This window comes from Halyomorpha halys, unplaced genomic scaffold (genome assembly GCF_000696795.3).
Source record: "Halyomorpha halys isolate HHAL.00 unplaced genomic scaffold, Hhal_1.1 Scaffold688.1, whole genome shotgun sequence".
Classification (NCBI taxonomy): domain Eukaryota; kingdom Metazoa; phylum Arthropoda; class Insecta; order Hemiptera; family Pentatomidae; genus Halyomorpha; species Halyomorpha halys.
The window spans coordinates 211,329-226,891 of NW_027113542.1; the positions used below are offsets into that span (position 1 = coordinate 211,329).

The 15,563-nt window shown below is 30.7% G+C and overlaps 1 protein-coding gene across 1 annotated transcript in view; it reads right to left on the reverse strand.

Moving 5' to 3' along the window:
• The window catches only part of Cont (Contactin), a 112,112-nt gene that overhangs the window by 32,621 nt on the left and 63,928 nt on the right, over positions 1–15,563 (reverse strand). The window contains exons 10-12 of the mRNA XM_067050975.1: positions 12,223–12,353; positions 4,416–4,575; positions 355–492 (exon numbers count right to left, since the gene is read on the reverse strand). Of these exons, the coding sequence (XP_066907076.1) occupies positions 355–492; positions 4,416–4,575; positions 12,223–12,353 (429 nt within the window). The remainder of the gene's footprint in view (positions 1–354; positions 493–4,415; positions 4,576–12,222; positions 12,354–15,563) is intronic.

Consider the following 15,563-nt stretch of genomic DNA (forward strand, 5'->3'; position numbering starts at 1 on the left):
CTTTTGAATAAAAAAAAAATTTTGATTACAATTTAATTTTTTGTGTTATTTTTTACAATTTCAAGTTCTATCGGGCTTAAAAAAAGACCCTATAAAACCAGACCTGGTCTATGATAAAAGACTACTTTTTGATGAAACACTGTTATTTTCTTCTATATGTAATTGAATAATGTTCTAAATATTGGATTTAAAAACTTAATCTGGACAAACACAAGATCAAAGCATAGTACAAAAATTTAAAAGCAGAAAGGTTATTAGTGAAATATATTATGGCTAATGGTGACTGATAACAATATTTTTCTTTCAGTAATATCATTTCACAAATATATTTATAATATTAAAAACAATGATTACCAATAACATTGCCATCTTTTATCCATTTAAATTTTGGTCTTGGAGCTGCTTCAGGATCACATTTGATTGTGACATTTCCACCTTCTCCAGCATACGTTTCTGGTTCAAGAGGGTGTTTGCGGAAAGTTGGACGAAGTGCTACAGAAAAAAAAATTAAAAATTAATAAAATGGAAACTTATCAAGTTCTATAATACTCATCATTCAATTAATAAAACACAATGATAATATAATCCCTAATCTGTTTAGATAATACATCACTAACTCCTACCTAAAATTATAAACCATAGACATCAGGCAACATAAATACTGATAAAAATAAAAACCAAAGAAGCCTTTCTATGACATGGACATAACAGTAAATAAACTGTTCAAATGAGTTCTGTATAGTTCAGTTTAAAATAAGCAGTATTTCTTTTTAGACAGACAATGGAATTGCCTTAGCTCACTAAGGTTTTATATGTAATTATTTCCAGTCAGAAAAATACTTTGAAGCAGTAAAATACTACACACACCACAAGAGAAAAAAAAAAACTGGTGTGGTGCACGTGTATCACACAACTTCCACTTACTCAAAGTGGGGATAACAAATATTAATTTTTTTTCTGCCAAGAATACAACAGTTTAACAAATAATGAAACCGTAATGTAATCAAGATGGATTGTGCAGCCTCAGCTTTTCCTGTTAGAATCGGATATTCCTATTTTTCTTTTTTTCTCCTTTATTTATTCATAAATATTAATCTATTGTTTATTATTGATAACAATGAGGACTGTTTATTATTTTAAGCTAACAAAATTAATGGTACTGTAGAGGAAGATTTTTTTCTATATTAGTTATTTAAGCCCTGTAAGAATACTTCAAAGAGGATAAGATTTAGCTGATATTAGAGACTATTTAATTGTACATTCACATGGGGAGTTTAATAAAAATTGTAAATCCTTTTTGAGAAAATCGATTTGAAAGTGACACTGGCGGTCAGTTGATTTTAACGAAAGAGTTGCTGTCACATTCTAGGCATTTATACTTAAATATGTGATTTCAGTTTTGTACAATATCGTTTTTGAGCTAGGCTGTTCACAGACTATTTTGCGGGACTAGGTTTTTTGGACACATGAGACCTCATTATTTATATGTTTGTTTACAATTGTACATCTTCTAAAAATATTGATTGTTTTTTATCACACAAAATCGATGAATACATTGTAACAGGTTTGGTGAGTCTTATGTATACTGTATATGCTGTATGCTTACACAAAATATATAAATCAATACTTTATAATAATAAATTATTATATTTCATAATAAATTGAAGGCCCATCATGACAGGAAAGTGGGCTTCTGAAATGCAGAACAAAGAGAAAAGAAGATTTATGGAGGTTTTATAAGGTTTAAAATGTGTTGGTGTGCCAAGGAGATCCAGTCTTTATTGACTTTATGATTGACGGAATTTAGTGTTAAATTTATGTGAATAGACTCCAAGATGAGAAGTTTTTTATGGTTAGGGACAGTAGCAAGAATTGAAGTATTATCGAAGTTAAATGCGATTGTGGTTTAAAGTGTGTTCTGATAATTTAGAGGCAAATGGGTTACAGGAGTTGATAAAAGTTTTGTGTTGGGAATTGCAGTTTTTAAGTTGATTCTTAGTTTCGCTGATATAGAAGGAATTGCAATATGGGGTAGAACTAGGAATTCGGTAAACTACATTGAAATGGTGTAAAAAAGGGATAGCGTCTTTTAATTTGGAGAAGAGAGAGGAAATTTCTCACAAGACATAATTTTCATTAAGAAATACTTGGGCGGGCTCCTCCTTGTCCTCAATCCTAATAGATTTTATGAATGGAATAAGGTCCAGGTTTGGTAAAAAAAAACTCAAATAGTATACCCACCCATTTACCCATTGAGTTTTTTTTTTTACCGCACCTGGACCATATTCCATTTATTAATACACAAGGTCAATCAACAATCTTCCACTAATACATTTTTAATTTAATTATATTTTACAGTTACTATCCTTCCTTTTTCTTCTATAATTATATGTCTTATTTTTAATTTATATTCATATGTTACTTTCAGCTTAAGTATACTTACATTAATTACTTTATTATTAATAACCAGTAGTTGGTGGGCATCATAGCTTCGCTGACATATACGTGGTGTGTGCCATTTTTATCTTAACTTAAGTGACGAGTGGAAAAATCTCTTTGGGCTCTTCTTTGCAGCACCAGCTCATCTCTTAGTATTTGACAGATGAATCTCACTATAATAGGGCCCGGCGCTCCTTCCTGTTTAGACCTGAGCCTAACCGCGTGGTCTAGATCGTCCGGACACAGCTTCACGCCCAGGTCTGCACCAATACTGAGAATCGTTCCCACAACAGTCTCTCCCTGCTTCTCCGGGATTCCACTAATCTCTACAATATTTTTCAGGTTATTTATTGTTTACCTAATTTAAATATTTTCATTGATTTTCTATATTGTTTACTTTAAAATTATTTTCAAATGTAACGTACTTAACTGCCAATTCCCTCTCTTCCCAATACAAACGGTTCACTCTGACATTGACTATTGTCAAAACAGGTATGTTTTCTGTCTCGTTCATTCTCTTCCTTTATTCTTGATTTTATTCTTATCCCCCCTTTTTCTATTTCTTAGTTTGTAATCTCTTTGGTTTCTTCTTTTTATCTGTTATTATTTCCTTTTTCATTTATTGTCTATAACCTTTTATCTTAATTTTTATGTTTCATTGTATACCCTTTTAATTTTTCATTTACTTTTATACTTATGTTAAGTGTTTGTATCTTTTTTAGCCCTGAAGAAGCCCTACAACGTGGGGCGAAACGTTGACTCAATTAAAATAGTTTATTTTATTTACTATTTGAGTTTTATTTGACCATGCGGGCCGGGCACTTCATTCTTTGTTCTGCATTTCAGAAGCCCACTTTCCTGTCATGATGGGCCTTCAATTTATTATGAAATATAATAATTTATTATTATAAAGTATTGATTTATATATTTTGTGTAAGCATACAGCATATACAGTATACATAAGACTCACCAAACCTGTTACAATGTATTCATCGATTTTGTGTGATAAAAAACAATCAATATTTTTAGAAGATGTACAATTATAAACAAACATATAAATAATGAGGTCTCATGTGTCCAAAAAACCTAGTCCCGCAAAATAGTCTGTGAACAGCCTAGCTCAAAAACGATATTGTACGAAACTGAAATTACATATTTAAGTATACATGCTTAGAATGTGACAGCAACTCTTACGTTAAAATCGACTGACCGGCAGTGTCACTTTCAAATCGATTTTCTCAAAAAGGATTTACAATTTTTATTAAACTCCCCATGTGAATGTAGAATTAAATAGTCTCTAATATCAGCTAAATCTTATCCTCTTTGAAGTATTCTTACAGGGCTTAAATAACTAATATAGAAAAAAATCTTCCTCTACAGTACCATTAATTTTGTTAGCTTAAAATAATAAACAGTCTTCCCTGCAACGTGGGGTGGAACATTGGCTCAATTAAAATAGTTTATTTACTATTTGAGTTTTATATAACCGCGCCCATCTTCCATTAAAAAAATATATATATATTTTCTCAAAGAAATAAAATATTTATTTATCCTGAAAAATCAAAAAATATTTATTTAATTCCAGAAATATTTATTTAAAATAGATCTGGGCCTTAGTTACCATTGTTAATAAAACAATATTTTTCTAATTCTTTAAATAAAATTTAAAAAAAGCTATAAATGTAGAGCAAACACATACAAACATCCTGTTGCCTTATTAACAAATTTATTTATTTCAAAGAAAACATGATATTCATGATGGATTCACAATTACTACCAAAAATCACCAATGTATGGAGGACATATGCTAATATTTTAATACAGAAGTATGAATATAAATAGATTATATAATGTGGATTTAGACTTGATAGGCTTGGTATATCTAAAGCTTGCTTATTTTATATAAAATAAAAATGAAAAAATCAACAATATATACTCAAATAATAGTTTTCATTAGCTTAAATTAATACACTTACTTAAAACTCTTAGCTGAGCAGAAGAATATTTGATTTTCAGATTGTTTTGGGCTCTGCATTGAAACATTGCGGGATCTGTTTCAGCATTTAAATATTTTATAGTTAAAACATTATCTTGTATTGCATAGCGATTTTGATCTGAAGGAGGAAGACGATCAATCTAAACATAAATTTTTATTCTAAACATTTTAAAGTTTTCATTAGTTCCTTATTTAAAAAACAAAACTAAAATCATAGAAATATTTGCTAAACTTAAAAAAATACAAACATATTTTTTGTAAAACAAATTTTCAGAATTTATAAAAGCTAAGTTTTTAAGAAAAAATTATAACTTAACCACTGCTTTCCATTACATATAAAACTGTCATTGATGGTGGCTCAAAAAATATCATCTATAATAATGAGATCCATAGGTTAATGTAACAAAAGTATAAAGAAATTGTTAAAGTTAAGAAAAGTAAAATAAACTATTTATAAATTCAAGTTTTGAAAAGTGAAATAAACCAATCCTGAAATAAAATACAATTCATATCCATAATCTAGATGATTTCTTAACAAAAAAGTAAGTATTTGAGCCTTCAGAACAAAAAGTAGAAATGATAAATGTATCTGTGGCAATAAAAACTTAAAGGCAACCAGAAAAAAGTTTTTTTCTACAAGGTTGTTACATATTTACCAATTCAATAGATTGCTTAATATTTTTAAAACTTAAAACATTAATGACTTTGAAATCATATACTAATTCCCTATTAGACTCATCTGTTTCTAAAATCTAAAATGCACCTTAACTGTTTTTAAATTTTATTTGTGATTGTATCATACAATATGTAAATAACAATTTTAATATGTGGTCATTTTTTATTACTCTTAACACACCAATGCTGGTGTTGGATTACCTCGATCCACAAGATTGTTAACGTGTCCCTACCCATAAGCGGCTTGGATTGGTAATCTCCCCACACATCCTCCGACATACAGGCAACCAAAGCTGATAACAGTGTCACAACATTCACCAAACCTGTCCTCTAGGAAAACTCCTGGGTCTCTTAAGACATCACATAAGTATTTCTATGATACTACATTAGATATCAAAAATACATACAACCATTACCTCCAAATTAATTTTTGTACTTCAAACAATTTTTAGGATAAACTAGTTGAGTAGAAGTCATATACAGGATATTGTTGACAGCATGTTAATATTTTAAAGATAGATTACAAATATATATAGTTCCTATAAATGGTTTTAAATGAAATTTTATAAATCTTGTGTAAATAAATTTCTCATAAGAATATTGTGTCTAGTTAAATCCTTACAGTTCACATATTATTATAACTTTAAAAATATTGGAATTAAAGGTGAGGATCTCACAGATTCAGTGTCAGCATCCTTAGGACTGTGAGGTACACCATTATCTGATGGTAAAACAAAGTACTACAAAAAATATAAGTAGATGGTCAGGGTTGCAGTAAAAAAAAAAAAAAAGAAGAACAAATAGTTTAAAACTACTTTAATGTCCGACGTTTCGTCCCACTTTGCAAGGCTTAAAAGATACAAAAAAAAACCGAGAATATTATTACAATAAGGTAATTTAAACTAGGATAAATATTATGTTAAAAGAAAGTGATAAGAAATTACATATAAATAAAAGGAAGGAAGACATTAAATAGTATCAGTATAAAATAAACTTAAACTTAAACTTGAATAAACAATGATAAGAATAAAAAATAAGTAACAATGGCAACAGCAAAATTTTTTAAAAATACCTAAAAAAATACAGGAGATATACATAAAACAAAAACAATACGGAAAGAAAAAAAAAAAAAAGAAGAAGAAAGTAGAGATTAAATATACGTCTGAAAGAATAAATATAAATAAAAATAATAATAATGATAATAAATGAGCAAAGAACAAATCAAGACCACCTACCTGTTATAGCGAACGGTTGAACAGAAGGCAACAATGAAGCGGAAGAGTGGAGGAGTGGGGAGGAGGTGGCCAGGCCGATTAACGGCTATATTTCTATTTCAAATATGTCGCGTATACAGGAAGTAGTCATAAAGATATGACGAAAAATGAAGAATAATAAGAGAAAGATACAGAAATATGATGATAATAATAATAACTATAATAATTTTCTAATTTAGGAATAACTAAGTAAAATTAGAATGATACATATCGTTACTAATAATACGAGTATATACTGAAGAAAATATAGTTAGGGTAGTTAATACAATATAGGATATAATAACATTGATTGTAAAAGAAGTAACTAATAATAAGTAAAAGTAGATAAAGAGAAAAAAAAAAATTAGACAATGATAACAACTGTAGTTTTTATATATCACGAAAATAATCATTTATCTATACTGATAATAGTAATAGTAAAGATAACAGGAGTAACATGAATAATAATAAGTGAAATAAGGTAATTTAAAAATCGGAAGTGAAAGTTTACAAAATAAAAAAAAGGTACAAGGTAAGATGTAAAAAGAAGTACATAAAAAGATTAAACATAAGTATTAAAGTATAGAAATAAGTGAAAAATTGTGATAGAATGTTAACAATATAGGTGATGATAGTGATAAGTGAAATAAATAAATAGAAACAAGTGAAGTAAAAACTTACAAAAAAACAGAGTAAATGTGAAAGTTAATAAAACATAGATGAATAAATGTAAGTGAAAGTAGTGATAAATAATATAAGTGATAGAGAGATAACAAACAGGTGAAAAACAAAAGTATAATAGAAAAATTTTGGTGGTGATAATAAAATGAGTGTAAAATTATTTAGTCTTAATTAAGTTTAATATATGGCTGTAGCTATGTGAGATATAGTTTTTATTGATTTTGTGGTTAACTGGAAGGGGTTCAAGATGTATATAAATGGATTCTGAGATGAGTCTCTTTTGGTAATTTGGAACAGTGGCTAAAATAGTAGTATGGTCAAAATCAAAAGCATGATTAAGTGTAAGGGCATGTTCTGAAAGTTGTGGGAAGTTATAGATAATTTATGTTGAGAGATACGTGATCTGAGGTGGTTCTTAGTTTCGCCTATATATGAAGAATTACAGTAGGGGGAGGAACAAGGAATCTGGTAAACAACGTTAGAGCGGTATTGGAGAGGAATTGGATCCTTAGTATTAGTAAAAAAGTAAGATAGTTTATTTTGAGACTTGAGTCCAAGACATAGCAAAAAAATGGTTGATTTTAAGAATTTTTGTACGTTGTCAGTGAGAGAGGGGACATATGGAAGGGATCTATAAATAGAGAGAGTGGATGGTGGATGTAAAGAGTTTGGAGGAGGAATAGGCGTTGAACGGTTGATGTAAGAGTTTAAAAGTTTGTTTATGGTGTGAAGGGGAAAATCATTTGAAAGCAAGATAGTCTTAATACGGTGAATGTTTGTGTTGTGGTATTGGGGATCGGATAAGGAAAGGCAATGGTGTATGAGATTTTTGGCAATATTGATTTTAAGATGGTGGGGGTGCTGGGAAAAATAGTTTTGTAGCCTACCGGAGTAAGTGGGTTTGTTGTACCAGTCAGTGGACAAGGAGCCGTCATTATTCTTTATAATAAGGAGGTCGAGAAAGGGGAGGGAAGAGTTAGTTTCGATTCCAACGATGAAATGAAGGCGAGGGTGGTTAGAGTTAAAAGAAGAAAGGATATGACGGATTTTATCAGGGTTTAGAATGAGAAAAAGGTCGTCTACATATTTGTTGATAAAGAAAATGTTGTTATGGAATAAAGGGATGACGAAATCAAGGAGGTCATTAAGCACAATGTTAGAGAGATTGGGGTCGAGAGTTTCCCATGGCGAGACCTGATGTTTGGTGAAAGAACTTTTCCTGAAAAGTGAGATATCCGGATTTGCCACATAGTTCAAGTGATTCAAGATAGGAGGCTAAGTTAAGAGTGGTATGTGGTTCTATTGTAGTCCAGTTTTTTTTCCACAATTTGGAGTGCTTTATCAATGGGTATGTTGGTGAAGAGGCTTTCAGCATCGAATGAAGTTAGCGGGAATTTTAAGGGATATTAATTGTTCTCGTAGTTGGAAAGAGTTATGGATGTCGTAAGGGTTGTAATGGCTCAGGAACTGAAGAGATGGAAGGAGTAATTGGCTAAGTTTAGAAGATGGAGCATTAATATTGGATATGATGGGGCGAAGGGGGTTGCCAGGTTTGTGGATTTTAGGAAGTCCGTACAGTCGAGGAGGTAAAGAATTATAAGAAATTAGCTTGTAGTAGGTAGGACAGTTAATTAATTTATTTTGAAGAAGGTTTTTAATATGTTGATTAAATTTATTCATAAGTGAGCGGGTGGGATCACGGGTTGAAGGTAGATAGGTGGATTGGTCAGAGAGGAGTTGGGTGATTTTTTCATTATATTCCGTTTTATCTAATATGACTGTCAGGTTTCCTTTGTCAGCTCTAGTAACAATAAGTTGGTCATTAGATTTGAGAAAGGATCTGGTGTGGGATAAGTCTTTAAAAATAAGGGGGAGATCAGGGAAGGTTGGGATGTGGGATGTTGTAGGTGATTGGATATCATATTGCTAATCCGGATGCGGGATAGTTCTTTGTCTTCCTCAGTGATGACAAATAGGTTGTCTCTCTATATATATATTCCAGATCAGTAATAAGTTGAGAGATGAGTTTGGCAGAGTTAGAGATGGGGGTGGCAAAATTGGGGCCAAGACTAACAATGTTAACAACGTTGGTAGGTATAGTGGTGGAAGATATATTATGTACCCAGTTTTCTTGGCCTTTGGGATAGATTTTGGTGGATAGAGATTGTTCATAAATACGTTGGAATTTGGAGATGAGTAAGAGTTTTTTTACATTGTTTTGTGGAAGTAAAAATGTTTTTAATCCCACTATTAAGTTTAATCATATTATCATCACCAATGACAGAAACTAACAATGATAAGAGGGAATTAATTTTGGTATTAATGAAATTGATTTGCTGAAGAGTTTCCGTAATTTTAAAATTTAATAATGATTTTTTCAATTTAAATAGGGAATGGGAAAGTTGGGATTTAAGAGAATTTGATGTATGAAAATGTTTAACGCTATTGTCAATAGATTTAGGAAAAACAGAGTTGGATCTACATTAAAGGAGAAAAATTCTCTGTTCTGTTTTATCTGCTAGGTGCTTATTAAAGTTACATAAGTTATTAATATGATATTTATGGGAAGGAAATTGTAATTTAAGAAGAGAGAAAATGTGGTAGGGTTTGTTATCAAAGGAAACAGAATGTTCAACGCCTACTCCTCCTTCTCCAAACCCTCTACATCCACCATCCACTCTCTCTATTTATAGATCCCTTCCATATGTCCCCTCTCTCACTGACAACATACAAAAATTCTTAAAATCAACCATTCCTTTGCTACGTCTTGGACTCAAGTGTCAAAATAAACTATCTTACTTTTTTACTAATACTAAGGATCCTATTCCTCTCCAATACCGCTGTAACGTTGTTTACCGGATTCCTTGGCGAAACTAAGAACCACCTCAGATCATGTATCTCTCAACATAAATTATGTATAACTTCCCACAACTCAGCCGCTTCCAAACTTTCAGAACATGCCCTTACACTTAATCATGCTTTTGATTTTGACCATACCACTATTTTAGCCACTGTTCCAAATTACCAAAAGAGACTCATCTCAGAATCCATTTATATACATCTTGAACCCCTTCCAGTTAACCACAAAATCAATAAAAACTATATCTTACATAGCTACAGCCATATATTAAACTTAATTAAGACTAAATAATTTTACACTCATTTTATTATCACCACCAAAATTTTTCTATTATACTTTTGTTTTTCACCTGTTTGTTATCTCTCTATCACTTATATTATTTATCACTACTTTCACTTACATTTATTCATCTATGTTTTATTAACTTTCACATTTACTCTGTTTTTTTTGTAAGTTTTTACTTCACTTGTTTCTATTTATTTATTTCACTTATCACTATCATCACCTATATTGTTAACATTCTATCACAATTTTTCACTTATTTCTATACTTTAATACTTGTTTAATCTTTTTATGTACTTCTTTTTACATCTTACCTTGTACCTTTTTTTTATTTTGTAAACTTTCACTTCCGATTTTTAAATTACCTTATTTCACTTATTATTATTCATGTTACTCCTGTTATCTTTACTATTACTATTATCAGTATAGATAAATGATTATTTTCGTGATATATAAAAACTACAGTTGTTATCATTGTCTAATTTTTTTTTTCTCTTTATCTACTTTTACTTATTATTAGTTACTTCTTTTACAATCAATGTTATTATATCCTATATTGTATTAACTACCCTAACTATATTTTCTTCAGTATATACTCGTATTATTAGTAACGATATGTATCATTCTAATTTTACTTAGTTATTCCTAAATTAGAAAATTATTATAGTTATTATTATTATCATCATATTTCTGTATCTTTCTCTTATTATTCTTCATTTTTCGTCATATCTTTATGACTACTTCCTGTATACGCGACATATTTGAAATAGAAATATAGCCGTTAAACGGCCTGGCCACCTCCTCCCCACTCCTCCACTCTTCCGCTTCATTGTTGCCTTCTGTTCAACCGTTCGCTATAACAGGTAGGTGGTCTTGATTTGTTCTTTGCTCATTTATTATCATTATTATTATTTTTATTTATATTTATTCTTTCAGACGTATATTTAATCTCTACTTTCTTCTTCTTTTTTTTTTTTTTCTTTCCGTATTGTTTTTGTTTTATGTATATCTCCTGTATTTTTTTAGGTATTTTTAAAAAATTTTGCTGTTGCCATTGTTACTTATTTTTTATTCTTATCATTGTTTATTCAAGTTTAAGTTTAAGTTTATTTTATACTGATACTATTTAATGTCTTCCTTCCTTTTATTTATATGTAATTTCTTATCACTTTCTTTTAACATAATATTTATCCTAGTTTAAATTACCTTATTGTAATAATATTCTCGGTTGTTTTCTTTTTAGCCCTGATGAAGCCCTGCAAAGTGGGGCGAAACGTCGGACATTAAAATAGTTTTAAACTATTTGTTCTTCTTTTTTTTTTTACCGCAATCCTGACCATCTACTTATATTTAAATCTTTACGGTCAACTATATATACATATATACTACATAAAACTAATTCAGTATAAAAGTGATAGCCAAAGTAAAGTAAAAGGTAATAAGATATTACATCATAGAGGCCATTGGTAGTCAGTGGAGTTGAGGCATTACCTTAGCAACCTTGAGTCTACAGTGCTGCCAGTTGGCTTAAGAGGGCTGACTTTTATTTCTTGGCGGACCTATGGAAGGAAATTTGACACTCCCAATCTGGTTAAAAAAGGTTAGTTATCCTCACTCTTCCTTGAAATTACGTGATCTGAATATAGTCATGAACCACCAATGGAAAATTTTTAGAGTAGGTGGTAATAATTTAGTAACTATAATAATGTGATATCAGGACTCAAGATTTTTTTTTTTCTTAAAACTGAACAAGAAATATCACCACATAAAGTTGGCAGGAAAATTAAAGGAAATGGTAGAAAATAATAAAATATACATTGAGAAGTATGTTAAATTAGTAATTTTCAATTTTTTAAAATGAAATAGTTTTGAGAAATTCTTTGTTTAACCAAAAATCAAATATCATAAACAGGTATTTGATGATTCAAAGTACTCAATTTCTAAAATAATCTTACAAGATACAGAATTAGAGTTAAACATTCAAAAATATAATTATAAATTAAAACATTTTTCGGAAATTACAACATAAAACTTACTTGAAGCAAGTTCCCATCTCGAAACCAACTATATGTAACATCAGGAATGCCAAAAGCCTCACAAGTCCAAGTTAGCTCACCCTCATTATCAACATGCTTGTCAGTCAATGGAATCGTAAAATTGGGTTCCGCTGAAAGAAATAAGGAATAAATATAAGATAATATAAAATTAAATAAATATATTAATATGATAACATTAATTAATAAAAAAAAGTACAGATTCATTTGACTATGTTTAATCATTATGTAATGATTATTTTTAAAAAAAATAAACACTTATTGTTTTTTGCTAATTTCTATTATTTCCCAAATAGTGCTGATTTTCCTATAATCTACAATCTCCTTATACTTTTTCCCTAAATAAAAAAACTCATTGTTTCATATAAAAAAATATGATTTCCAATATTTATAAATTGGATCTCATAGATATATAATTATATGTATATATTGCGGGTAGCGATTGCAATACTGGACCAAAAGTTCAATACCGGTATTCACTATTTTGTAGATCTTAATACCGGAAGACTGGTATAAGGAATTTTATAAAAAACAAAAAAACAAAGATGTTTCTTGTATTAGAGAAAGTAAATATCACAAAAAATCATTAATAACTTACAAATTATAATAGTATATAAAGAATCACAAAAAAAGTAAAGGAACAAAGTACATATGTAGTTAAATCCCAAAAAAGAATAAATCTCACTAATCGTGGTACTATTATAAATTTTTGAAATGTGATCTTAAAAAACATAATGCATCAATTGTACTGTCATGAAGCCTAGAACGTAATTTTGTGCAAAAATCAGCAGCTGTTGAAAACGCTCTTTCAGCATCTATGCTAGTTGATGGTACTGTTAGCAATGCGCAATATACTTTTTCCAAGTATTTACCTATAAACAGAGTTGGGCATTAGCTATATTTAGTTAACTAAGGACAAACTAATACTAAATAGTCATCAGAATTAGTTCCCATAAAAAACTGGAACTAATTTAGTTATTTATCGTTAGCTATGGCTAAATCTTACAACTAAAGACTTAGTTGTTCATTTCAAATAAAAACTAATTTAGTTATAAGATTTAGCGGTAGCTAACAGCCAATAACTAAATTAGTTCCAGTTTTAAAGGGGAACTAATTTTTTAACCCTATTAGTGGTTACCGTAACATATGGGGTCTCCCTTCATAAGATTTCGAGGGGGCTGAAAATGAAATGAAATGAATCGATTTATTTTAACATTTTGAATTTATAATGTTGAGGTGGTTATTTTCTTTCTGATTTTCCTTGCCCAGAAGGCCTCGAGAATGTGTGTTCAATTTATATAGGTAAGGTAATTGACAAAGAGGTTGATGAAATAGGATGAGACTAACGGGGTGACAGCCATTATATCTCAGAGGATGGTAACCTTATCCTACTGGGTATTATTCCTGTACGTACAAAGGAGGTATGGAAGCCTAGAGGGTAGCTAGTCTTCAGGTTGTGCAGAAAGGTGGTTTCATTCTACCAGGTGCTATTCGAGTAGATATGGAAAAGGAATGTAAGCCCAAAAGGTAACTAGTGGCTGGGTCCTACGAATGGATATTAGGTAGAGGAAAGAGGACTGAAAGAGAGAGGTTATGTCTTGGGTGAGTGTAATATAAAAACAACTCTTAAGAGAACAGGATCGGCTATGAACCGGAACTACCTCAAGTTAAGCGTACACCACCCGTGTAGGACTAAGCCTCGTTTAAGACTGTGAATCAATGATCAATTAGCCCTTCGTCAAGGCCCTTATTTATAGGCCTAGTGCATACGGTTGCAACCATGAAGCGACCTTATCTTATCAGCTTGAGGTAGTTTTGTGGGTTATTTTGGTATTGTTTATTTATTATTTTATCAACATTGCTCAGTAGTATATACAAAAATTAATAATATGTACAAATAATAATACATTTTTATAAAAGGAAATAATATATAAATTTGAGAGCTTCAGTGAGGCTCAAGGTGCTGCGCTCTGGTGGATTGGAGCTGAACTACTTGCTCCTCTCGCTACAATAACATATTGGGGTCCATATATATGTTTTTGGGGGCTGAAAATGAAAATAATATCGATTTTGTGATCATATGCTCACAAATCGATTTATTTTAACATTTCATATTCCTAAAATATTGGGGTCCCTTTGAAATGTAAACAGGGATGCTGAAAATAAGTTTTAAATCAATTTTATAATCAATTACTAGGGTTTCGATTTAACCTTTAGGATTTCTATTTGTGATCACAAATTCAATTTTATTTTCATTTCCAGCACCTTAAAAAATATATACGAGGGTGGTCTGAAAAGTTTCTGACCTAACAAAAATACAAGACATTTTTTCTGAAATTTTTCAATATAGTCTCCTTGTAACTCTACACACTTCTCCCAGCGATGCTACCATCTCTGTAACCTGTCCAAAAAGTACTTGGCATTTTTCTCTACAAAATAATTGTTCACGAAGGTGATTGCCTCTTCATTTGATGATAATCTCTGTCCACCGAGCGCAATTTTTAGATGAGGGAACAAAAAGAAGTCGCTTGGGGCTGGATCTGGTGAGTAAGGCAGATGGTCAAGCAGTTCAAATCATAATTCGTGAATTTTCGCCATGTCAACCGCTGAGGTGTGAGATAGTGCTTTGGTGAAACAGGATTTTATTTTTCTACAAGTTCTGCCTTCAGCTTGTCAAGTAATGATGCATAGTATGCTCCTGTAATGTTTTTTTCCTTTGTGAAGATAATCGATTAAAATAAATCCATGACTATCCCAAAAAACAGTCACCAACACTTTCCCAGCCAAGAACACAGTTTTTGCTATTTTTGGAGCCAGTTCCCCCTTTACAGTCCAGTGTTTGAAATGTATTTTTGTTTCAGGCGTAAAATGGTGTATCCAAGTTTCATCTACAGCAATTAATTGGCATCAAAACTCAGATTTATTGCACCTAAACAGCGCCAACAGAGCGTTGAAAATGTTCATTGGAACACATTTTTGGTCTAATGTGAGCAAATGCGGTACCCAATGTGCGGACAGCTTTCTCATATCTAAATGTTGATTTAATTTGTAACAAACACGTTCTTTTGACGTGTTCATAACCTCTACTACCCCTCTCACTTTAATTCACCATTTGGTGAACTTTGGCGATGTTTTTGTCGGTAGTTGCAGTTTTACAGTCTCGCTCAAGCAGCTACCATATATGAAAAACGATAAACGTGAGAGAAATTCTTGGTGTGGCGGCAGTGGGGGTTCAAAAGTGAACTGACCAATACTACCGTCCACTATTAAATAATAAAAAAATAGTATTAAATAAATCTTTATTTAATTAATTAACAAAAATA